General features: G+C 40.9%; 1 protein-coding gene across 2 annotated transcripts; it reads left to right on the top strand.

Annotated features, from left to right (window-relative positions):
- The first annotated feature begins 248 nt into the window (after positions 1-248).
- Positions 249-24109, top strand: abcc12 (ATP-binding cassette, sub-family C (CFTR/MRP), member 12). 2 transcript variants are annotated; one of them, XM_075472625.1, is made up of 31 exons: positions 249-330; positions 649-699; positions 950-1101; positions 1228-1374; positions 1588-1735; positions 2890-3126; positions 3303-3476; positions 4183-4330; positions 5071-5219; positions 5404-5511; positions 5804-6025; positions 6111-6182; positions 6357-6481; positions 7127-7199; positions 9916-10119; positions 14605-14739; positions 14962-15052; positions 15621-15671; positions 16974-17069; positions 17179-17282; positions 18404-18583; positions 18731-18957; positions 19807-19944; positions 20147-20336; positions 20427-20516; positions 20639-20828; positions 20966-21125; positions 21222-21300; positions 21644-21757; positions 22032-22196; positions 22277-24109. In XM_075472625.1, the coding sequence occupies exons 2-31, from the start codon at positions 655-657 to the stop codon at positions 22367-22369; spliced, it is 4107 nt and encodes a 1368-aa protein (XP_075328740.1). In that variant the 5' UTR covers positions 249-330; positions 649-654; the 3' UTR covers positions 22370-24109. The 2 variants fall into 2 exon arrangements, with proteins under 2 accessions (XP_075328740.1, XP_075328739.1); XM_075472624.1 differs by lacking the exons at positions 249-330; positions 649-699; positions 950-1101; ... (5 more) ...; positions 5071-5219; positions 5404-5511 and having other exon boundaries at positions 6002-6025; positions 6111-6147.
- The last annotated feature ends 1722 nt before the right edge of the window (positions 24110-25831 follow it).

Below are 25831 nucleotides of genomic sequence, written 5' to 3' on the forward strand. Positions count from 1 at the left end.
AGCTTTCAGTGATAATTGTTCGAGCTAGGATGAATTTAGAAGCCCAGGACATGCTTCAAAAGACCTGTGTCATCGCGACCCACCCCCCAGACCCCCTTTGGTAGTGCTCGTGTCTCGGTTGCTCACTCGCTATGAGCTGTAACCAATGCCTTTTATGACTGATATAACCTTGTAATAGATCACTTTTAGAGTTCATTTTACAAGTACATTTAAGTTTTGCCTTTTCAGCTCTCCAAGGATTTACTATGCAGAAACAAAGGTCACGCAGACTTATCATCGTGAATGTGCATTTAATTTAGCCGTGGGAACTTTGGCACACTGTGAATAGAGGTGAGAGGCACCCATGAGGAGAACTCCTGTAATTCATTGACGGTATTTTTAGATAGTAGTTATGAAACAAGAGAGGAAGTCTATTCAATGGTCCTGCGGTAACAGATTTTTACACTCAGTTGTTTTAAATGGCTCTGAATGCTCTTTGATTTAAGATGGAGGAATATTTGTGCTTAAAGTCCTTGTGACTATCAAAGTCAGAAGATGTATTATCTCTGTGATTCCTCATGTAACATTATATCATTCTCCAGTGTGATCCTGTTTCTGTTGGCTGGACCATATTGACCCTCCATCCTTTTTTTTTCTTTTCAATTTTAGGGCAAAATGAAGAAAGAATATTCTTTGGAGAAGAACAGCACTGTGTCTTTTGTAAGTCTACAGAATAAACACCAGCTATGAGCAGAGCGTTCCAGACCTGTTAACATGTTGCTTTCGCTGCCTGAGGTCTTTTCCTCTCCTATTGTTTCGCCTGCATCCTGTGTTTCTTCTGCAGATGTGTTTGATCTACTCTGTGAGACTCACTGACATGAATTGATATGTTCACCGCTCCTTACCCTCTCAATCTCTGCCGCTCCGTATGCGTCATCCACTGCACCTCTTTGCATTTTGGACTCTTTAGACCGACGATGGCATCCGATGGAGAACCGGATCTGAGGTCTTCAGTCCAGAACACACTGATGCAGCCAACCACAACATGGTCCACCCTTCCACGTTTAGAAAATACCACCACAGCCTACAGACTCTCAAACCATTCCGCTGGTCTTCTCCACAGTCAGTTTTTACGATTGATATACTGTGTGGACTTGTATATAAACACTTCCTGATAAAATCCATGAATTTTGGATATTTGACACCTTCACTTGGCAAAGCTGATATTGGCTTATTCTGTATGTCCAGATCGCACCCTGTGGACAAAGCCGGCTTCCTGTCCTTCGCAACCTTTGCCTGGATGACCCCCATGATGTGGGCCATATTTAGAAATAGGCTGGACTTGTCCTCTCTGGGCCTGTCCCAATTCGACGTAGCCGACACCAGTGGAGAGAGGTTCCGGAACTCTGTTTGCCGATTCACATTACTTTGCTATGATTTGATCCAATAACAATATATCTCTTTATGTCATCGGCCAAGTTGCCAAAACTTGAAATCTGCTAAATGACTCATGAATTTGTGAACTGTGAAAATGTTTCATCCCCATATCTAGTGGGAAAACAATCGAATTTAGTTTAAAATGGTGCAAACTGTTGACTGTTTTCACAGACTGCAGAGACTCTGGGAGGAAGAGGTGGCAAAGAAAGGCCTGGAAAAAGCCTCACTGGTCCGTGCGATCCTTCGTTTTCAACGAACCAGGCTGATTCTGTCTGTCGTTGCTGGGATCCTTGCCATGTTCGGAGCGTTTTTCGGCCCGGTGAGTCACTGTTTTGTAATATCTGCAGTCCCAGTTCCTATTCTATCAGAGGCTCCCATGGTCCTCTCTGATGTTTGTCCGAGTGTAACAATCACTGTAAATCTGTCTTGATTTTGAAGCAGTGATGGAGCAGATAATCAGATCTTTTACTTATGTTTTAACACCAGAACAATACTGTAAAAAACACAATTGCAAGTGTTATTCCTAAGTACAAGGTATTAGTACCAAAACATCATTAACATATAAAAAATAAAAGCACCTGTAACAAAAAGAAAAGCTCCTTACAGCTGATAATATTCTACATTCTGTATGTTATTATTAGTTTACCTTTAATGACACAGAAATGCGCAGTTAGATTTGTTTCTGTTGTTAAGGTGTTTTTTTTTTATGTATTCTAGATTTTATACGTGTACATTACATAAAAGCAGGAGATTAGGAGAGTAGAAAAACTAAGAAAAATGTGTTAATCTTACCTCACTAATGCTCAAATGTAAATGGACACAGTGCCCAAATGACTGGAAAGCACTTATTTAATGTTGCAGTGTGAAATTTGGTTTCTGATATCCAAAACCAAAGAGTAACTATTAACCACTAACTGGTTAAGGAACAATCCTAACCTCTTGGACCCTGGTGGTACCCTGTCACTCTGTAAACTTAAGGGAAAGTAACTATCATGATTTAAGTCTTCTTATTTCCTTGTTCCTTCTGCCAACACTGTACTTTTTATTTTTCATTGAACAAATTGAACAACTTTGGGAGATTGTGGAGCAATGTGTTGGGGCCCTAATACACCAAGCTGACAATCAGGAGCAACTGAAACATTTCTATCGATCCTGTATGGGTGAATCATCATGGCATCTGTGACTTAACATGTCAAACACAACCCCCCTAATTTGTCATCTTCATTTCTTCCTTTACCTATCTGCATCAGATACTATCTGAAACATGTAAGGATCCGAAGTGCATTTTGTTCTGAAATAGCATAGTTTAAGATTAGTATAAACTTAAGTAGATATAACCAGTTCACACATTCATTCATATGTTCTTTATGGTGGATTTATGGAAACCGCTGACGACCTGGACCTGTGAACTTTGAACATGCTCTGTTGCCCTTTTCAAGCATCACAGACCTCTCTTTCACCTTGTCCTGTCAGGCTGTTCTTGTCAACGAGATCTTGAACTATACTGAAGACCCACTAAAGTCCACAGTGACGTATGGTGTTGGTTTGGCCTTCGCTCTGTTCATCTCAGAATTCTGCAAAGCTTTCTTCATATCCCTGCTGTGGGCAATCAACCTGCGCACAGCAGTCAGACTGAAAGGGGCCTTCTCCTCTGTGGCCTTTCAGAAGATCATCTCTCTGCGGGTGCACAGCGGCATATCCATGGGAGAGGTAAAGTCTGGTTGGCACACTTACACTTATCATACCTACATATTTCTTAAGAGTTCTTTAATGCATCAGAATCTGAGTGTCCATTCATTTATTTTTTTCTTTGAAAATGACTTTAATGATTTTGTTTAGGAATATCTCTGATTCTCTCTGTGTCTCTCTGCCTTCCTCACATCCAGATGATAAACATCTTGACCAACGACGGCCACAAATTATTTGAGGCAGTGCTGTTTGCGAGCTTCACACTGTCCACTCCGGCGCTCTTTGTCGTGTGTATTGTGTATGCTTGCTATATTCTTGGCTACACCGCGCTGACCGGAGTCTGCGTTTACGTCATCTTTGTCCCAGTGCAGGTCCAGTGTACATCAACTTCATAATTAGTATAAACAAAATGATTTACTGATGCACATCACGATCAGAGCTAGCAAACTGACTTACTGTAGCAATTAGAATCATGCACTTAGTGGAAGCATTCATTCAGTATAAACACTTCGGGCATACCTTAAGCGCAGTGGTGGAGACAGAAAATGTTTAGAGGTTTGGCCAGGTTGAGACCATTACTCTCAATGGGATCACAGGCAATTTGAAGTTTCACTTCTGTATTTCCTGCTTGGCACGTAGCTGCACGGGTATTTATTTAATTTACTCACGAAACTCCAGTTTTATTAGTATATAGCTTTCTAAAGGACTTTGCCATTGGTTGTTTGGAATGGTCAGAGTGGCCAGGCTTAAATCCATGGTGGCCAGGACCATCCCTGGGCACCCTTTGGATCAGCCCCTGCTTAAGAACACAAAGAAAAGATTTCGGACAAATGCGATGCGATGTGTGCTGTAGATCAGGTCCCAGTAGTCTCTAACTTGTCTGTGCATACTATAATCTTGATCAATATCAAAACAAAATGACATGATATGCTGGTTAATTAGAAAAATGGAGCCGAATATACAGTCTTTAATGAGGAAATGTTTAGGGATTTCTGTCTTTTCGCAAAATTGAGTACATGTTTTAAAAACCCAAAGTTAACTATAGATTGAACGTATTTGCTTTTTTTTTCATTGCAGTTTTTCTTGGCCAAAATTATTAACAAATTAAGATGGAAAGCCATGCAGACAACAGACAACCGTGTTCGCACAATGAATGAGATTCTCAACAGCATTAAGCTCATCAAGATGTACGCCTGGGAGGAGTCCTTTGAGAAGACGATTGCAAGTGAGTCACACAGCTGCATGCGCACCAGTTTGCTTTTAACTTGTCTTCCATGTCAAATACCAGGATTTATTTATACTGTACCTTTACATAATAATTATCAAGGTAAAAAAATTGCAAAAAATTCTGAATTTCCACAATTAAAGTTTCAGAGAATCCAGGTAAATCTCGCCGTGCAATGGCCCGAAGTCCAGACATTAACCTGACTGAAATGCTGGCGGGACTTTAAGAGAGCTCTGAATAAATGGATGCCCACAAACCTCAATGAATTGAAGCAATGCTGTAAAAATGAATGGGCCAGAATTTCTTCAAAGAAATCAGAGACTGATGACATCATGCAGAAAATGAAAACTTAGAGTTATTCTTGCAAGACATTTGAACATCGTAAATACAGCGGCTGGTCTCTTCTAGTTTGTTGTGAGGAGAAGAGGTGATGCAACACAGTGATGAGCGTCAACTTTTCCTTTTCTACCCTGTTGCTTGCATCCAATTAAAAAAAGCCAACGCTTTCTACAAATGCTAAATCTGCTCAGTTTCAGTGTTCGATATCTTCCATTTATTTTTCCAGTCAATCAAGGGGTTTTCCGAATGTTGAAATTATCGCAGTCCTACACATTGTCCTGACTTTTTAAGAAATAGGGATTTAGATTAAAACAATCAAGTTGTCTTTGTGAGGATGTAAAGCAGCGTTTATCTTGGCACACGAGGCATTAAACTGTGTTGTTTTTTTTCCTAATTTACAGGTTTGAGGAAAAATGAGAAGAAACAACTTGGGTTGGTCAGCTACATCCAGAATGCAAACACCAGCATCACCAGCATCATCCCCACCCTCGCCACCGTCCTCACCTTCCTGGTGCACACTTTGTTGGGCTTGCAGCTCAACACTGCTGATGTGAGTGCGGCCGCATTGTTGCATGTAGAGGTGCAGTGTGATCCGCTGTCAGCATGTGGGGGTCGCAAGTCCGTGTCAACCATTTTGTGTCACTGAAGTGTTCATTCGCAGTCGCCTTTCATTTATAATTATCTGTCGACTTGTTTCTGTGTATTGTTTGAGCATCGCTCTCTGTTATTACCAGGCCTTTACTACCATTGCCATCTTCAACTCAATGAGGTTCTGCCTCGCTTTGATGCCCTTGTCGGTGAAGGCCCTGGCTGAAGCTGCCGTGTCTGTAGCACGATTAAGGGTAAATTCTTCCTTTTGAACGCTGCTCAACAGGCTGGTGTTCGAGGCATTTACTAATACACACGCCGTTATGACAGGTTACGATGGGAGCTGCAGTTTGGTCAACAACAGGAATAGCATCCCATCGTAACTTAGATAAAGGTTAATTAGCTTTGATGATATTTAGTGATGTAAAGTCCATGACTGTAAAAACCTCACCCTTTAGTGACACGCATGTCGTACTTCTCATAAATACCACCTTGATTTTCAAAAAACCCGAGGCAGCTTATGAACCCAACATGTGGCTGTTTCAGAAAGTCTTGCTGATCCAGAACCCAGAGCCTTACCTGATGCAGAGGAACGACAGCGATTCAGCTATAGCGATGAAAGATGCTACGCTGTCCTGGACCAAATCAGACAGCCGTCCAGCCCCCCCGGCCGGTGTGGGAAAGGAGCACAACACCGAGGAGACGTCAGAGAATGGAAAGACTGACACTTTACCAACCCTGAGAAACATCTCCTTCACACTCCCTAAGGTGTGCTGCGCTTGTGATGAAGATAAATTAGTTTATATCATTTCTGCTCAGCATAAACTAAACATCTGTGTGTTATTTCCTGAAGGGCAACCTGCTTGGTGTTTGTGGGAATGTGGGGAGCGGTAAGACGTCACTGATTTCCAGCATTTTGGAACAAGTTGGTCCCTCTTGTGTTTTTTGGCCTCATCATATTTCTTGGCACTTTTATTGGTCGTTTCCCTTTATCATTCCCTGCCACTCAGTCACACAAAAGATGCTTTCTTTACGTCTCAGTTATCTGATGAGTGCATAAAGCTTTTCTTATGACTGTCTGCTCATTTTTGTCTTTTAGATGCACCTTCTCCAGGGCTCCATCAGTGCTAACGGGACGTTTGCCTACGTCTCCCAGCAGGCCTGGATATTCCACGGGACTGTGCAAGAAAATATCCTGATGGGGGAACCTTTTGATCAGGCCAAGTAATTTCACCCTCAAATTTTTGTTGCCACTTATACATAAAGAACAGTTGAGTATGAAAAGAATAGAAGGTCTTTCTACTATTCTACACTAACACAGACCATAAAAACAAGCCTCAGTTAAAGAGCACATGCTAAGGTTATCTCACATGAAAAATGTTTAACTTGGAGAAAGTCCCTTTTATCTCTGCAAAGTCTCATCTGGCAAGGTAGTCAAACAAGAGCAGAGGTCATCTCCCCCGTCTGACAGCTTTATCCTTTGAAACCAACCTCGTACCAGAGATGTCGAAAGACTGACTGCTGACCCATGTACAGTGTAGACTTTATAGAGAGTGAAAACTCTCATACACTACTGGGGGCTGTATATCAGAGGAAAAATCATTTAAAGCAGTGTTAACATACCTGTTCCACATAGGAGTAAGCTGATATGAACAGTATTTAGTAAAATTGTGTGTCCTTTAGTCAAAGCAGTTTATACAATATAAATAGACTTTTATTGCTGCATGGGCTGATATAAGCTTGTTAGACTTCACATATAAAACACCTGCTCGCATTTCTTGATGTATTTTTGACATTTTTTTAATGGTTCAATAGAATTTTCTTACCTTACAATAAACCAATAAGCTGTCATGCAATGTTACTCCACAGATATGACAGAGTTGTGGATGTCTGCAGCCTCAGAGCTGACCTCAAAATACTGCCATATGGTGATCAAACTGAGGTAGGTACTCTCTTTTAACCTCTTCCTCCCAGGAGGCTCCTGCACCTGGTCTGATTGCTTTTGTTCTGATAAAGCAATCATCATACATACAATTTTTAAGACACATTCTGAAGAGGCTGCCTAATACAGTACAAAAGAAAATAATTGCATCACCACTCTGCACCCCACCTCTCACCAAATGGCCGCTGGGATAGGCTCCACCCCCCCAGACCCCGAATTTGATTGAGCGGTTATAGAAAATGGATAGGTGGATGGAGTCTTGGAAAATGTCCACTCAGCTGTTTTCTTTTATGGGGAAAAAAAATTCACTGATATGGCGCAAAACTATTTTATTAAAAAGCTGACAATTGTGGCTTTGCAAAGCATTCCTCAAATATATCATCTAAAATTGTCGTAATTAATGGCAATAATGATGAGCTGTTGCAGCTGGTGAATTGGCAGGAAACAAGAGAACTACCTATGGAAACAATGGAAAGGATTATAATATGTCTTCAAGGCGGGTAATTCAACTTGGAGTGTTTCCAGCCAAATGTGTCTCAAATTTGGAGAAAGTCATTTCAAAATGGGAAGGTTGAAAATGGGAAACATACAGGTCGACCAAGGAAGATGACAACGAGTCAGCACAGAATACACAAAGCATTATACCTTGGAAATAGGAAATGCACCACACAACACAAAAAAATACAAACCATACTGGCAGAAACAGTGACTAACCTGTAAGAAACTGGCTGAAGGAAAAAGGATTTAGCCATTAGAATTCAGTTTATTCAATGCAGTTTTACTGACATAGCAGGAATTCACGACAAAAGCAGGCCTGTAGTACTTTAAAGATACAGTCCATCCATCCATCCATCCATCCATCCATCCATCCATTATCTTCCGCTTTTCCGGGGGTCGGGTCGCGGGTCCAAATCCCTCTAATTAGAATCAAATTCAGTCCAGTTCATTATAATCAAATTATATCAAATGATTTAAGATGCAAATTGAACAGAAAAATCTAACTTAAATCATCACTGACACCTAAACAGAGGAAAACAAGGATAATTAAGCAAACTTTCCCAGTCATTGCTGCTATGGGGGTTTGGTGACAGGTAAAGCAGAGGAGAGATGGGAGTCGTTACCTCTGCAATAAATGCACAGGGGACATACAAAGTTTGGATACTTTTTCTTATTGCATCAGTTTTAAAGTAATATTGGGGACTTCAATGACAAAAAAGCCATAAGAGTTACGAAAAAGGACTCACTGGGATTTCTTTGGTTCATGATTTTATCATTCTTTCCCTCATGATTGACTGATTTAATTAAGAGCCTCTGCTACTGCGCATGTCTGACTGGTGATGTGACTGCTGCAGCTCAGACTTTTGCAGCGCTGAGAGTGGTAATGTTATCGTTCCCAAGTCCGACTTAAGCCCAATTCGCACGGGATAAGTATTACCTATGGACCCCCCGTAATTCGGAATAATTGCGGAGAATGTCTGAGTTCTTAGTCCTGTGCGAATGCGCCATGTCCGTGATTTGTGGGGTAATAATTCCGCCGCGAATTACCTACTGTATTTCGGCGAAACACAGACGTCCTGTGGTAATTTAAGTCCCGTCTGAACGCACACCTGTGTGTTCAACCTATGTGTACAACCAGGTACAACGGGGCAAAACAGGAAGTTACGACAATTACGGAATATCCGCTCATGATGTCTGTGATTTCAGTAAATTACAGACTTTTGCTTGTCCTGTCCGAATGCGCCACAAAAAATTACAGAGGTGCGGGGGTAGTTGCGAATTACCAGTGATCCATAGGTAATACTTATCCCGTGCGAATTGGGCTTTAGTAGGGTTGTTGCATCATGAGCTCATTCACACATGACACACATGGTCAGCTGTTGTCAGATTATTTAAAAGGAGTGAATGTCTGAAAGTACCCAGAATGTCTTTTACCACAAAGCGCCATTTTGGAATGCTTAAAATGTGATGTTTTCCTAACAATAACCAAGAAATTCTGTTACCTAAGCCTAGTAAAACACTAAGTGGGCATAAAAATACAGAAAAAAAATCCGGTCTCACATGGCATTGCTGAGTGTAAGTCTGATTTATCCCTCCCCCTGCCAACCTCCAAAAGAGAGTTTGTTTGTAGATCAATAACGCTTGATTCCTGGTTCCCAGCATTGCAGTTTTTTAATTCAAACCAGGTGATTCATAGTTCAAGTTAACTGAATCAATATCAAATCAGTTACTAATAGAATGTTGTGCCAAAAAAAGCCCTATGTTTAATTCCTGTAGTGTTAGAAACAAATAAATGAAAGAAACCCAAATGACAAAGTAAGCTGATGTTGATGTAAATCAGATGCTGCTCACATGTCTTTGACTGTATGTCTTTATGATACACAGAAATATAACTTAATATGCAAAGTGCACAAATGTTGCATTGCACACATTCATAATAAATCAAAAACCTGTTTTTTGTCATGTGGATTTCCAAACTTTCTAGGTGTAATCGAGGTCTTTGAAGTTGATTTTTCTGTTTATTTATAGCTGGAAATATCTTGCTGACTTCACTCAAGTTTCTTCCAGCTCTTTCAGTGTCTTATTTTGCAAATGTGTTTTTTCTTTCAAATGTATTCTGTGAGAAGAATTCCTTTTTATGTTCATTTATTCATTCCTTTTTGGTGTACTAGACCCTTTGGGGAGTGGTCTTAGCATCTTTCTGCTGTTTTGTTGGCAGATTGGAGAGCGGGGGCTGAATCTGTCTGGGGGACAGAAGCAGAGGATCAGCCTGGCCAGAGCTGTCTACTCCATTAAAGATATCTTCCTGCTGGATGATCCATTATCTGCTGTCGATGCCCATGTGGGGAAACACATTTTTGAAGAATGCATAAAGAAGGAGCTGAAAGGAAAATCTGTCATACTGGTTACACACCAGCTGCAGGTACTGTAGGACCATCATTTTTTTTTTCTTTAAAGCAAATAGTCAATCTTAAGCTAAGTAGCTTTAACTGTAAAGAAAAAGACGTAATGTATAGATTTATTCTTCACCTTTTTGACAATGTTAACATTGACTCGACCAGGATTACAATACTGCAGCCAGGAAATAGAAAAAGAAAGTAAAGTTAATTGAATAAACTAGTAAGACTTTTCTGGAAGATTCTACAATCAGCAGATTATTTGCTGACATGTTAGGATGTCAGAATTGGGTATAAACAGAGCAAACAGATGCCCTGCTCCTCACGCCAAAGATTAGAAAGACCATCTAGGCTATCAGAGAAAAATACAAAAGGCAGCGTCTGTAATGGCATCAGTGTCTGCAGCATTGGTGGCTTGCATATGTGTGAGGATGCTATTAATGCAGATGCATATATTGGCATTTTAGAGAGGTGCTACTATCAAGGCCACATCATTTCCAGAACAATGCCTGACCTTGTTCTGGAAGACTTACAAAAGTGTGGCTTCAAGGCCTCAATATGTGTGCATGACTGGCCTACCTGCAGTCCAGATCTATTCCCTTTTGCAAATGCATGAAGTGTTATGTAAGAATCAGACAACACCATCCAAGGACTGTTGAGCAGCTCAAATCTTATATCTAGCAAGGATATCAATTTATATCCTCAGTTCCTCTTTTTTAAGGAAAGGGGATGTAACACATTGGGCCTCATGCAAGAACATTTTCGTATTTTTATTCTAAATTTCTCTTACTTTTTTCGTACGAAGGTCTCGTACGAACACGCCACGTCAGATTCAACAAATGCTCTTAACTTCGGAAAAAGTGTGTAAACGACCTGCGTAAATGATGAATGTCACCCGTACGTATTTAAGTGCACGTGCACAAGGATAGTAGATTTGCATACTCCACGCCCAAAATAATACCACATAAGGCAACACTTCCTCCCTCCTGTGTCAGGACGTGTTGAGTGTTGAGTCATGAAAATTTGCATCAAGCGCAAAAAGAACAACTTTAGGGGCTCTGAGATTGAAGTTCTGCTTTCAGAGATCCAAAAAGGAAAATCTGTCATTTTTAGCAGTGTCAGCAGTGGAATTACAGAACCTACTAAAGCGAAGAAATGGGAGGCAATTACGAGTGCTGTTAATTCCGTGTCACCCGTAGTTCGTAATGTCACCGAAATAAAGAAGAAATGGTTTGATATGAAAATGGCTTAAAAAAAAAAGTCTCGCCATGGCCAGGCGATCGATGACTGCAACTAAAGCCGTGCAATCAGTTGTTGCCTCATCATGATGGCTCTTTGATGGGGTGGTCCATGAGGGGGGTCTTCTGGCACCACAGCTTCTGGTCTGCCTGGGCTGGTTCAGGTGGAGACCCTTGTTCATTGTGCAAATCTGGGCTATAGAGCAGTTTGCCCCCCCGTATCGAGACACACCCACCTGGCCTTCAGCTCAGTGCTCTCCACAGCAGCACGGGTGCTTTGATGCGTATATGTGTGTAGTCTAGTGCTCCGATTATGTTTGGCAGTCCAGCCATGGCATGAAAGTCCCTCTTAATTTGGACTTGTTGGACAGCGGTGTATGGGAATTTGATGTACCATGGGTGATAAACTGATGAGAGCTTTGATGACCAAGGGGAGCGCACGACTCACAGAGGACTGGGACACCCCTGATCTGTCTCCAATCTCCCTCTGAAAGGTTCCAGTGGCCAAAAATCCAAGGGTGGTGAGGCTGGTTACACTTCCCATTGACCTTGTTATATACAGTCAAATTAACCCTCAATTTTTGCATAATTTAAGTCAAACAGAATAATTTCAGCATAATTATGGGGTATAATGTATATTTATTTATGTTTGCTTCAAAGTAATTAAATATACAATCCATTAGTCAAGGAAACTTGATTGGAATAACAGCGGTGTTAGATCGATTCTTTCTATGGCAGCTCAAGAACAAGCCGGAGGAATCTCAAGTTAAATAAAGTGTTTATTGGTAGTCACACGTCAAGCATATCAGCGCTGGGCTCAGTGGGAAAGAGCTCCCGCAGGAAGTCTGTCAGACTGCGCCCTGATTTCCGGGTATCATGTTTATTTATAGTCTCATAGGTTGGACTCGCACTCGACCGAATATGATTGGACATGAGTAGGTTCAACATGCTTCGTCATATTCTCTGGATCAGCCAAAACAATGTGTGTGTGTGTGAATCTGCCCTTGCTTTCCCAGGCTAATTGTTGTGTCTCCCCATTCCTGGATCACTTTAGGTCATCATGGAAAAGTACAGAGATTATTTCATTCATAATGTCTAAGAACAAAGCCAATTTTAACAGCGTACTATTTTACGAAACTCCTACGACAGGTCTGGATCACTCGTAAATTCTGTTCGTACCTGAAAGAAAACGTAAAAAATACGAAAAGATTGGTGAATGCGCAAATTCTCTTAAATCACTCGTAAGCACGATTAAGAACAAATCTGTGTGTACCAACGGTTGTTGCATGAGGCCCAATGTGTGTAAATGTGAGTTAAAGATTGATGATGTTCTGTGCAGCAAAGCATAAATTATATCATTTAGCTTTACAGCTAACGGAGGTCAAATCTAAATGTGCCTCTGTCCTCAGCCAGACATCTCACCTTGGCTTACCTGCCAAATTATATAATTTATGCTTTGCTGCACAGAACATCTTCACGTAATCTTCAACTCACATTTACACACCTTGTTTTTCAGCTCATGAGTTCATCCCACTGCCTCACTGAGTTTTACTGTTTATAGAAATATATGTGCTACACATAAAGTGCATTGGTGCTAGTACCAAATCTCTACTGGCTACCGTTAGCTAGATTAGTTAAGTTAGCCATGACAAGCATCCAATGATGCGTGATTTGGAAAACATACTTAGTGAGGTGGCCTGTTACTCTACCCCCAAAATGATACCATATTAGACTGTGCTTCCTTGCTCCTGTGCCAGGAGGTGTTAAGTGTTGAGTCATGAGAATGGCATCAAGCACAAAAAGAACAACTTTACGGGCTCTGAGATTGAAGTTCTGCTTTCAGAGATCCAAAGAGGAAAAACTGTAATTTTTAGCAGTGTCAGCAGTGGAATTACGGGACCTGCTAAAGCGAAGAAATGGGAAGCAATGACTAGTGCTGTTAATTCCGTGTCACCTGTAGTTCGTGATGTCACAGAGATAAAGAAGAAATGGTTTGATATGAACATGGCTTAAAAAAAAATGTTTCGCCATGGCTCGACTGCAACTAAAGCCGTGCAGTCAGTTGTTGCCTCATCATGATGGCACTTTGATGGGGCAGTTAATGGGTCTTCTGGCACCACACATTCTGGTTTGCCTGGGCTGGTTCAGGTAGTAGGAGACCCTCATGGCAATATTGTGGAAATCTGGCATGCCTTCTCTGGGCTATAGAGCAGTTTGCCCCCCGCTGTATTGAGACACACCCACCTGGCCTTCAGCTCAGTGCACTCCACAACTGCACGGGTGCTTTGATGCGTATATGTGTGTAGCAATTGCGTAGCCACGGGTGTGCCGGTGCCACCCAAAGAGGCAGCTGGCACACCCAAAAAATTGCCGTCAGAAGATGCGTTGCGACACCTGCCCCTGGCAACCTATGCGTAGCGTTATTTCTGATTAAATAATCAATGCGTTCAAGGCCAAGCCACGCCGTCTTGCCCTTTAAATTGAGAGCTGCGCAGTGTGCACAGGTAAACAGCAATATCGTTTTGTCCTTTACTCTGCTGCTGAGCCCAATAGTTTTGTTCAGATGGTTCAATAGCTTTGTTGATCATGCGTAATGTGGATACGTTATGGCTCTGTGAGAGTGCATGAGTACGCGCATGAGTGTGTTATATGTCACTATGTTCATCTCATTGGGCACGCAATGTCTGTGTTATGTTTTTGCTGTGTTTTTTTGAGAACACAAAGTGTGCTTTTTGTATTACTGTGTTACTGATTTATTTGAGCGCACGTCCCATGTGTGAATGTTTAGACCTGCTGTGAACTACTGTTGACTATTACTGATGACAACGCACACAACGTGTGGGTGTGTTTTGTGTTAATAATGTTGTATTCGAGAGATACATTCTTTTGAATGTTTGTGGAGGTGTAACACTGTTGAAAATAAATTTGGCACACCCAGTATTCGCTGGTGCACACCCAGTGTCTTTTTTCTGGCTATGCCAGTGTTTTATATAATATATGTTTATATTTATATTTCACTCATTCTAGAAAATAAGCTCTGAACCACCTCACTGGAGTAGGTAAATCACACATCAGGAAGTGGTATCTGACTGTTGTCTCCCTTTATGTGTTTCCAGTGATTATGACTCAACTGCCCTGTGTCTGTAGATAAGGACAAAAGCCATAAATCTGTGAGCACATGTGAAAGTGGAGACTATAGTCTGCTTTGTGGGGCTCTGACTGCAGAGCTGAGCTGGTTTTGTTGACATGGTCGTCCTTATTTCTGCTTTGTAGTATTTGGAATTCTGTGATGACATCCTAGTTTTAGAGGATGGGGAGGTCCGGGAGGCTGGAAATCACCTGTCACTGATGAAAGCCAACGGTCGCTACGCTCAGCTCATCAGCAACTACCAGATGGAGCAGTCCAAAGTAAGAGTGGCAAAAAAATGTGGCTACTTCCACTCTCGCATTTTCTCTTTTCATTTAACTACATCTGTAAAATCACCTCACTTCGTCCTTTTTGTTTTACAAGCTCATGAACCCATAAACAGAAATGTTAGCTGTAAAGCGAGAGACAGTGTGTTCCACACGCTTGGTTATTTTAAGCAGACTGAGCTGTAACTAGATGTTCTTTATTGTCTTCATTGTCAGACTCAGAAGGAAGAGGAGGTGCCCCAAGATGCTGCACAGTTGAAAGAGGCTGAGCTCAGAGAGCGTGCAGACAGTGGGATAGTGAACCCCGGTAAGAAAACAAGGAAGAAAAATATGTTATTTTATGGAATAACTTTCCATGTTCCTCAGTTCAGTAGCGGAGAATGGAAAATAGATTAATCAAAGCTGTGACACAAATGACAGAATTCTCTGTGAGAGCATGCAAAGGAGATATTCATGTTGTGGCATTTTGTGTAAATTTGAAGTTAAAAATCCCAAGAAGCAGTTTAGAAAAAGGAGTCAGTCAACCATTAATAGATAGATAGGTCCAACATGTTGTTGGGCTCTTGGTGCAGTTCTCTGCTGAGTGTGAAGAAAACTGTAAGAACTATGCACGCATAAAAGAGTGACTGTATAACTAGGAGGAGATAAAAGGTTGAAATCGGGTCAAAGCTTTCTGGATATGTACAGCATTATTTAGGCTTGTTTGGGTAATTTGAGTCTTTTTGAGTGATAAACAGTTAAGAAAGGGATTTTCATTAAGATTAGTTTTAGTTTCTTACAAGAGTAGCAGAAGAAATATGTGTGTTAGATATTATGATGGAACTGTATAAAAGCTGCAGATGTGATCAGCAAGTAACACCGATGTCTCCTTTCAGCATTTGACATGACAGATGAAAATATTGATGGGACGACAGCTGACCAAAAATGTAAGTCTACAAAATTAGCACGGTCCACTTCCCACTCTGCCCTCAAAAATGACCAGTTTGAAGCGAACAACTTTAAACTTCCAGCATGCTCAAACATGTTTGTTTAAACTTTATATCCTAAACCATGACTGTACAAATACTGTTGTTGTATCTTAAGATTGTGTATCACATACATATTTATCATATTTATGACATTATATCTTTGTATTACTTAGTTTTTCTGTCAGTTTACTCAACTTTCGAATTTTTCACTTCATCCTTTTTGTCTTTCTTTTTGACCGCTTCAGGAGCACCATATCCTTTTTAACTTAAGGAATTTCATTCATCTATTTTAAGCTACTGGAAATGTTGTATTGTGCCATGAACCATATATTGAAGGAAATGCTATTTGTTGCACATGTGCAGTTTACTTGTTAAATATATCAAATGTGATGTTTTCATTCTTTTAATAGTCCAGCTTCTGCTACATTTAAACCACTTGTGGTTTTGAAATTGCACATATACCAAGAACGATTTGTTATAAATTAAAAGAACAAATATTCTCTGGAAATCTTAGATACTTTTTCATTGAAATTCAATAAGGTTTTGACAATTTTATTCGGTGACTATATCTAACAAGTTCACAAATTAAACCACAAGACAAATATGTTTTTGTCCCCATAGGCCAGGTGATGAATATACAGCCTTAAAACGTTTATAGGAGCTTTCTTGAAGAATTACTTGCTCAAAAGTTATAAATCCTCTAATATTTGGGATATCTCCTTCATATGGATTTTTTTCCCAACAGGAAATTAACAATCAACAGAAAATTGGAGGTTGGAACCCCCTTTTGTGAACGTTTTAACTACCTTGGCGATGCTGTCCTTGGCAAAGCTGACACAGAGTGAGCTCCACTCTTTCGTACTAAGTACAGAGTAAACAAACACAGGGACCTGGTTTAGGACAGAAAATAAGCAACAAAGTCTTTAAAAATCAACCAAGCCCCTTTTTACAGAAATACAGTGCTGGAAATCTATGGCACAAAGGAACACAAGTAATTTGTCAAATAAAGGGTGGACAGTTGGAAGTATTTACAGTCACGGAGAGGGCAGGTGAGGTCTGACAAAAGCATGGACCTCCTGTCTGAAAGGGTCACTGAGGACCTCTGGTGGTGGAAGGAGTGAAACAAGGAGCTACCAGACTAAATGAACAATTGAAAAAACACTCAAAATTAAGCTACAGCTACAGTATTTGGCAGGACATAGCTGGTGTAAATTAGGGGTACTTTTATCATGCAATAACTAAATTTTTTTTATTATCAAGCTGTGAATGCTGGTGATCAGCTGGTCAGTCAGGAGTCCTCCACAGAGGGGTCAGTTTCCTGGAGTGTCTACCACCAGTACTGCCAGGCAGCTGGAGGTATGACACAACACACACACACACATGCATTTGCTTGATTCTTTGCAGTAGTGCAGTTCAGATATGTTCCACACTGCTGATTAAGTTCAGTGTAACTGTGTTACTGTAGGCTACATCATGGTCATCCTCGCCATCCTGAACATAATCCTCATGATTGGATCCACAGCTTTTAGCAACTGGTGGCTCAGCTACTGGCTGGGACAGGGAGATGGGGTGAGAATAAAACCTGCTTTGCTTTCTTTCTACTCTAAACACACACACACACACACACACACACACACAGTGTACTCTGACTTATATATTTAACCACAACAGTGTATGACATGGGCAGATCTACAGGGAGATCCAAAAGTCTGAGACGCGGAATGATTCTATGCAATATCAGCTGAACCATTCCGAAGTAGAAACTCTGAAAAATATGAATGAGAGACTGCCCTCCTCTCCCTATGAGTCCTCTGTTCATGCTAGCAGATACAACATAAGACTGTGTTCAAAGAATAGACCTGTAGTGGTAGTGAGAGCAACTGTATATGAAGTGTAAAAATGCCATCCATGAACTGAGGCATGAAAGTTTTCTAACCCTGACCAAGTACTGTTATTGCCTAAAACCAACCAGAGAGGGACAGAATTGTTTTAGGAAAGTTTTGTCATGTTATTTACTGAATAAGATAGTTCAGAAGTAAGAAAACATTTGGCCAATTAAATTTTTTTCTTAATTTGACATCCCATGAAGGCACGTGGTTCAAAGCGCTCTGCGTATCTGAGCCATCCACTCTAGCTTCTTTGGAATTTCTTTGATAAAAGACTTAATGATGTCTGATCTGATGTGAAAATGCTCATATGAGTCGTACTTCCCTCCTGCTGATTGTGGGATGCTTGTTGGGTTGTATTTAAGCATATGAGCAAACAACCTATAAGCCCGTTTGGGCCTTATGGACCGGTTGGGTGGGTAGTACTATTGCCTCACAACAAGAAGGTTCCTGGTTTGAGTATTAATAATGAATTCATTAATAACAGTATGCACTCCTCTACTCTCCTTGAATACATTCTTCTGTTAGTTCAGCTTCAATCCACTAGTGAATGGGACTATTTTCAGTCTTCTCTCATGAAAAAGCTCATCTTAGTCCACCACCCAAATTTGTTTTGTGTTTTGCAGAATGTTTAAACTTTCTGAAAAATTCCTGCTTAAAATGTTATATATTTTTGGTGTGGTCTCAGAAATTTTAAACCCCACAATATATGAAGTAAAATATGTTACAAGCATAATGTATTTTGAGTTGAACAGATTTCTATCCAACACTGGCTTTCTAATATCCTAAATTGTCTCTTTGTAGTCGAGTAATGCAACTTCAAACGTGGGCGACGTCACAAAAAACCCACAACTCCACTTCTACCAGATGATTTATGGTGTGATGGTGATCGTCATGGTGGTACTTGCTGTGATTAAATGCTTCTTTTACACCCACGTCACCCTAAGGGCCTCCTGCAAACTCCACAACACCATGTTCAAAAAGGTAATGTGGAACATTTGTACCCCAGAAACCTATCAAACACTACCACTTCAAATCTATTGACATCACTATTCCAAAGTGGCACCTGCGGGAGCTACCAATGAACGTTCGGTACTAATATGTATATTTCGTTTGTATTTTCTTTCACAGGTTTTTGGCAGTCCAATGAGTTTCTTTGACACAACACCGACAGGTCGCATTTTAAACCGCTTCTCTAAAGATCAAGAGGAGTTGGACACTGTGCTTCCTCTCCACATGGACCCTTTCTTGCAGTTTTCTGTGCATGTCACGTTCACCATCATCATCATCGCTTCTGTCTTCCCCCTGATGCTTGTAGCTGTGATTATTATGGGAGCACTGTTAACCCTCATTCTCTTGTGAGTTTATACCAGTTAGGTCCAAAGATGACCACAGCACTTAAAGGGGAACTGCGGTATTTTCAACATTAAGCCTCTTTTATGAGTCGTCTGCAATGTTTTAGAACCCCCCTCACCGCTTTTTGGAATTTTACTGCTGTCTCTGGTATTTGCCTAATTTTGATTCTACTCAACCTGCTTCAGAATGGTATGTCATGTGCATGTCCTAAAAGGGCCGTAAAAGCACCATAAACGTCCGTTTTCAAAATCATCAACTCACCGGAGTGGTTACTGGTGTGCACTGGTAATCCATATCAAATTTCGTTGCGAAAAGTTGCTTCTGTCGTGTTTTATTTGGCAGCTCGTTCATGCTCGCACTATTTTCTTAGCCACCTCACAGCCGTGGATAAACTTCCGCTCAGCAGTTGAATCTGACTTGCTATACTCCACACCACTTGATGGCGGAGTAATATCAACGAACATCCAGTCTTCCATAGAACTCAATGGGATTTACAAAATGTCAAATAAAACACGACAGAAGCAACTTTTCGCAACAAAATTTGATATGGATTACCAGTGCACACCAGTAACCACTCCGGTGAGTTGATGATTTTGAAAACGGACCTTTTAGGACATGCACATGACTTGCCATTCTGAAGCAGGTTGAGAAGAATCAAAATTAGGCAAATACCGGAGACAGCAGTAAAATTCAAAAAAGCGGTGAGGGGGGTTCTAAAACATTGCAGACGACTCATAAAAGAGGCTTAATGTTGAAAATACCGCAGTTCCTCTTTAATATAGAAAGCGCAGATGAATTGTGCTATTTGAAAGACTATTTGGCCTTGAATATTGGTTGTGATTTTTCCACAGCATATTCCAGAGAGGTATACGACAGATGAAGAAAATGGAAAATATCAGTCGCTCTCCATGCATCTCTCTCACCACCTCAACCCTGCAGGGCCTCAGCACCATCCATGCCTACAACATAAGAGACAGCCTCATAAAAATGTAAGATACTAAAGTTCCTTATCAGACAAAGAGCTTAAATATGTCTCTACTTTAGGTTTGAGCAGGCTCTCCAGATGATAGCGTTAGTCTATTGACAGTGAGCCTGATACTGGTGTGGATAATTAGTGCTGTTCAGCTTGTTTCATTGACTGGATAAAGCGATATGTTCACAACATCTGGCGTGTTCTTTGTCATCTTGTAGGTTCAAGACCTTCAGTGACATCAACTCCAATCAGTATTTACTGTTTCACTCCGGTACACGCTGGCTCTCCTTCTGGCTGGACTTCATGGCTTGTTCTATGACCTTGCTGGTGGGTCTTTTTGTCGTACTCAGCAGTGATGAAGTCATCAGTCCCGCAATGAAAGGCCTGGCCATATCCTACACTATACAGGTAAATCTGGACAGCAAATTAACCAATATCTAGTTTAGATTTCAAAGACATGTTGGAACATTTGTGTTTACTGTTTTTTCTGTTGTTCAGTTGACAGGCATGCTCCAGTATGTAGTGAGACAGTCTACTGAAGTGGAGGCTCGGTTCAATTCGGTGGAACGACTCCTGGAATACGTCACGGTCAGAAGTCTCTCCTGCCACCGATCCATCCGTCCTGGCCTTCTGGACATGAAAGCCAGTCAGTTATCCTCTGAGATCCATCCTGTCTCTTCTCACAATGCTGTTGTTTTTTGTGCTTGCAGGGTTGCAGGTCTGAGGCCCCCAGGCACATAAAGGAGGCTCAGATCCCAGAGGACTGGCCCAAGAACGGAGCCATTACCTTTCGGAACTATCAGATGAGGTACAGAGAGAACACACCTATTGTCCTAAATGGGCTTGATATCTCCATCCAAGGTGGAGAGAAACTCGGCATTGTTGGAAGAACAGGCTCTGGTAAGGCATCCAGAACAGTGGTTGTTTCTCAGTCTTTGTTTTAGATAGTGCCTGATCCTGAATCCTTAGTTGGTGACAACATGTGACAACAGTTACATTGTAATATTATTTCATCCCACACACACTTGTGAATGCAGGTAAATCCTCTCTGGGCGTCGCTCTATTCAGACTAGTGGAGCCAGCAGCAGGAACCATCCTCATAGACGGAGTGGATATCATGGCCATTGGCCTGCAGGATTTGCGCAGCAAATTGTCCATCATCCCCCAGGACCCTGTACTGTTTACTGGTACGGTCAGGTAAGACAAGCTAACCCAAGGGTTCACAGGGATTTTTTTTTCACACATATCTCACTGCTGTGGGTCTGTAAATTGACCAACTCTAGTTGCTCATAGGTACAACCTTGACCCGTTTAACAACTACACTGATGAGGAAATCTGGACAGCACTGGAGAAGACCTACATGAAGGACTCGGTATGTGACCAGTGCAATACGAAGTGCATAAAACCATTCTAAAACATTCAATAGAAGAACTGTAAAAGAAGGAATACCAAAAGCAGTAGCCAGATGCACAGCAACATTTAAATCATACTGATTTAAAACAAGTGCAAATACAATGAGTCAAAAATGAACTACTGTTTAGTGCAAGCGATCAAGTCATCAACAAGCAGTAACTCAGAACGAGACCAGAATACCACGGCTCTCTGGTCTGAACTAAACAATGATGGACTTTTTATGTACTGTCTGTATGCTACTTTCACTAATAGCTATAGCAGTACTAAACGTACGAGTGTTGAATTTGATTGTGTTCTCTCAGATCTCCAAACTTGATGGGAAGCTACAGGCCCCAGTGTTGGAGAATGGAGAGAACTTCTCTGTAGGCGAGAGGCAACTGATGTGTATGGCTAGAGCGCTTCTCCGTAACTCTAAGGTATATGTGCAAATATTGTGGGTCTCTATACATGCCCATACACCTGCTTAAGTGTACCTTTAGTTTCTGATGTTTATGCTAAACACATCACCCAGTATCAGGGACACTGTTGCCACATTTTTATGTCCATCAGTTAGCTCAGCATCGTTGGTTTGTTCAGGCAGTTTGATTGCTCATTATGTCTTTTGCATTTTACAGTTTTCCCATCCTACTTCTCCTCCCCTCAAACCAGCCCCTGTTTCATTTACGCTAATCTTCCCTCCTTGCCTGTCAGATCATTCTCCTGGATGAGGCCACAGCCTCTATCGATGCAGAAACCGATGCTCTAATTCAAAATACGATCAAGGAAGCCTTCAGGAACTTCACTGTGCTCACAATCGCTCATCGCATCAACACCGTGATGCACGCAGATCGCATTCTGGTCATGGACGAAGGAGAGGTACCAAACAAACATGAATATGCAGAGATTGAATTTGTATGATACTTTACAGAGACTTATTTAAGTGTTCTCTCCATCAGGCGGCTGAATTGGATCCTCCAGATGTGCTGAAGCAAAGACCTGACTCTATGTTCTCCTCACTCCTCACGGCTGCTAACACTGTAAATACGTGAATCACTGGAACCACCTTGTTTAACCCAAAAAACACTATACAATAATCCCTGTTACATTGTAACCACTGGCGTAGCCAGGAAAAAAGACACTGGGTGTGCACCAGCAAATACTGGGTGTGCCAAATTTATTTTCAACAGAGTGTTACACCTCCACCAACATTCAACTCGAATACAACATTATTAACACAAAACATATCACATCTCATATTCTCATCAGTAATAGTCAACAGTAGTTCACAGCAGGTCTAAACATTCACACATGTGACGTGCTCTCAAATAAATCAGTAACAAAGTAACACAAAAAGCACACTTTATGTTCTCAAAAAAACACAGCAAAAACATAACACAGACATTGCGTGCCCAATGAGATGAACATAGTGAAATATAACACACTCATGCGCGTACTCATGCACTCTCACAGAGCCATAACATATCCACATTACGCATGATCAACAAAGCTATTGAACCATCTGAACAAAACTATTGGGCTCAGCAGCAGAGTAAAGGACACAATGATATTGCTGCTTACCTGTGCGCACTGCGCAGCTCTCAATTTAAAGGGCAAGACGGCATGGCTTGGCCTTGAACGCATTCATTATTTCATCAGAAATAACGCAGGTGTCGCAACGCAGGTGTCGCAACGCATCGTCTGATGGCAATTTTTTGGGTGTGCCAGCTGCCTCTTTGGGTGGCGCCGGCACACCCTGGCACACCCGTGGCTACGCCATTGATTGTAACAGTTATTGATCTTACACAACCATATTTTAAAGTCCCTCTCCCCAAAAAAAGTTTTTTATCTTCCACAAGTCCACAACATCTTTTTATGTATTACAAGACATCATGAGCATGACTAGTTATCAGTGCTCTGGCTGGAGATTTTTACTCTGAATCTGAAAAGCAATCATGGAAAGGACACATAGAACAATTCAGGGACCAATCCTGACTTATTTCGGTGTGGGGCTTTACAGCTAGTGTGCTTGCATTGTTAGGAACTGCGGAATTCAGAAGCTAGTGCAAGTTATGAGAAATTATTCACCGCTAGCATCTAACACACAAAAATACTAGAGAACAGAGGAACGCATGCAAGTGGAATCATCAGAATAGTAATGTATTCACAACATAATTTCTTTTGAAGATATTAGCACAGCACCGTTAGCAGCCGTTAGCAGTCACAGCCCTGGCCTGCTAGCTAATAGCTAGTCCATTCTACAGGTGGTGGATAGACAATGAATACATTACTATTCTGATACTACAACTTGCATATGACCTTGTAAAACTTAGCGTATTCTTCTTGTGAATCACTCTCTGGTTCAAATAACCAGCTTTACCATAATTTAGGAGAGTTTGATCAGGGACTAAGTATCATTGGCTGGTGGCCAGAGAAATGGGTGGCGTCAGATTAGCATATTCATAGATCTCCATTCACTGTATGGGGATAAATATGTAGAGTTTTTTCTATGGCACAAATTTAAAACTGTATGTTTTTAAAGAACACAGATGAGTTTTAAGGGGATTAAAAACTTCTGGAGTGGAACTTTAATCAAAGTTTATATCGTCATCTGAACTGGTGTGCTTTTATAAGCCGTAACTGAACAGATTGGATTGGGTTTTTTATTGATGCAAGAAAGACAACAGTTTGATTTTCTTTTTCATATGAAGATGTGTGAATAGTTATGTATTTATATATCTCCTGTCTGCTGACAAAAATATACGCATAATGTTCTTTCATAGGTTTTTCACTGAATTGGATGTAATCTGTTTTGTATATTTAAAACATTTTATTTATATTCTATGTCTTTTGTTTGCTGCCACTTTCTAAACAGCTATGTGTAAGTGTTAGATCTATTGTTTATATCTGTTATCATATATGACAACGGTAGTACATTCTTTAAAAAAAAAAAGCAATATATCAAAAACAAAATGTTGTCGCTGTCAAAATTTGGTAATAAAATTTTGGAAAAGTTGCACCCGTCAGTCTCACTGCGTATCATTAGCATTAACATAAAGACAAAACAAAACATTACTGGCTTTACAAGCTTTGAATAGCCTTTGATATTAGAGTTTAGTTTCCATCCAAGGCAACATATAGAGACTATATATTTGAGACTGCTTATATTACGAAAGTCAACCCGTAAAGAAATCCTGAGAAAGGGGAGGTAACAGTTTAGCAATCTTTATATATGTGTGGGCAGGGTTGGCTGCAGTTATGACTCATTGCAGTTATTGCGTAAAAAGAGAATTTTACATATATGCATCAAATCCAGTTGGTGTGTTAAGAGGCGGAGGATGTTCTGCTGTGAAATCTCATTAGTGCACTCCATCTGTGGTCAATGTATTACTGTATACTTTTGGGGTCCTGTCCTTGGCTGGCTATCTCAATCCCCTCTTTATCTCTCCATTCTCTAGCTTCAGACTGTCTACGCTTGATACAAAGCATAGGGCAATGCATAATATGTCACAAGATATGTATAATCTTTACACAGAAACATTATGGGATGACTCTTTTTTGGAAAGCATGTTAAGAGCCATTCTAATCGGTGCTCTCTGCTCACTCCTGTGTCTTTCTACAAATAAACACAACTGTAAAGGAGGTGGAAAATTTAGGTGTAATTTAGTTTATGTCTCTATTTGAACAAATTCTAAATATTCACAAAGAGCAGTACAGCTGATCCAAACAAACAACAACAAAGGGAACCTGAAAATCTTCTGGGTTGATAATGCGGTGTTAACCCCTAAAAATGACAAAAAGGCTGATGGTTTAAAAAAGCCCCAACTAACCAAGCGGAAGTGAAGATATAAAAACATCACCAGATACTTTAAAAAGTGAAAATTCCAGATAGTATTGACAAGAAGGAAACAATGGGCCTCATGCGAGAACATTTTCGTATTTTTATTCAAAATTTCTCTTTTTTCGTACGAAGGTCTCGTCCGAACACGCCACGTCAGATTCAACAAGCGCTCTTAACTTCGGAAAAAGTGTGTAAACGACCTGCGTAAATGATGAATCCCACCCGTGCGTATTCAAGTGCACGTGCACGAGGATAGTAGATTTGCATACTCCACGCCCAAAACTATACCATATTAGGAGCTGTGCTTCCTCGCTCCTGTGCCAGGAAGTTTTGAGTGTTGAGTCATGAGAATGGCATCAAGTTGCAAAAAGAACAACTTTAGGGGCTCTGAGACTGAAGTTCTACTTTCAGAAATCCAAAAAGGAAAATGTGTCATTTTTAACAGTGCCAGCAGTGGAATTACAGAACCTGCTAAAGCCAAGAAATGGGAAGTTATTACGAGTGCTGTTTATTCCGTATCACCTGTTCGTAATGTCACCGAAATAAAAAAGAAATTGTTTGATATGAAAATAAACGCTGTATCGAGACACACCCACCTGGCCCTCAGCTCAGTGCGCTCCACAGCAGCACGGGTGCTTTGATGCGTATGTGTGCAGTCTATTGCTCCGATTAT

The sequence above is a fragment of the Odontesthes bonariensis genome, chromosome 1, assembly GCF_027942865.1.
Source record: "Odontesthes bonariensis isolate fOdoBon6 chromosome 1, fOdoBon6.hap1, whole genome shotgun sequence".
In the NCBI taxonomy this organism is placed as follows: Eukaryota; Metazoa; Chordata; class Actinopteri; order Atheriniformes; family Atherinopsidae; genus Odontesthes; species Odontesthes bonariensis.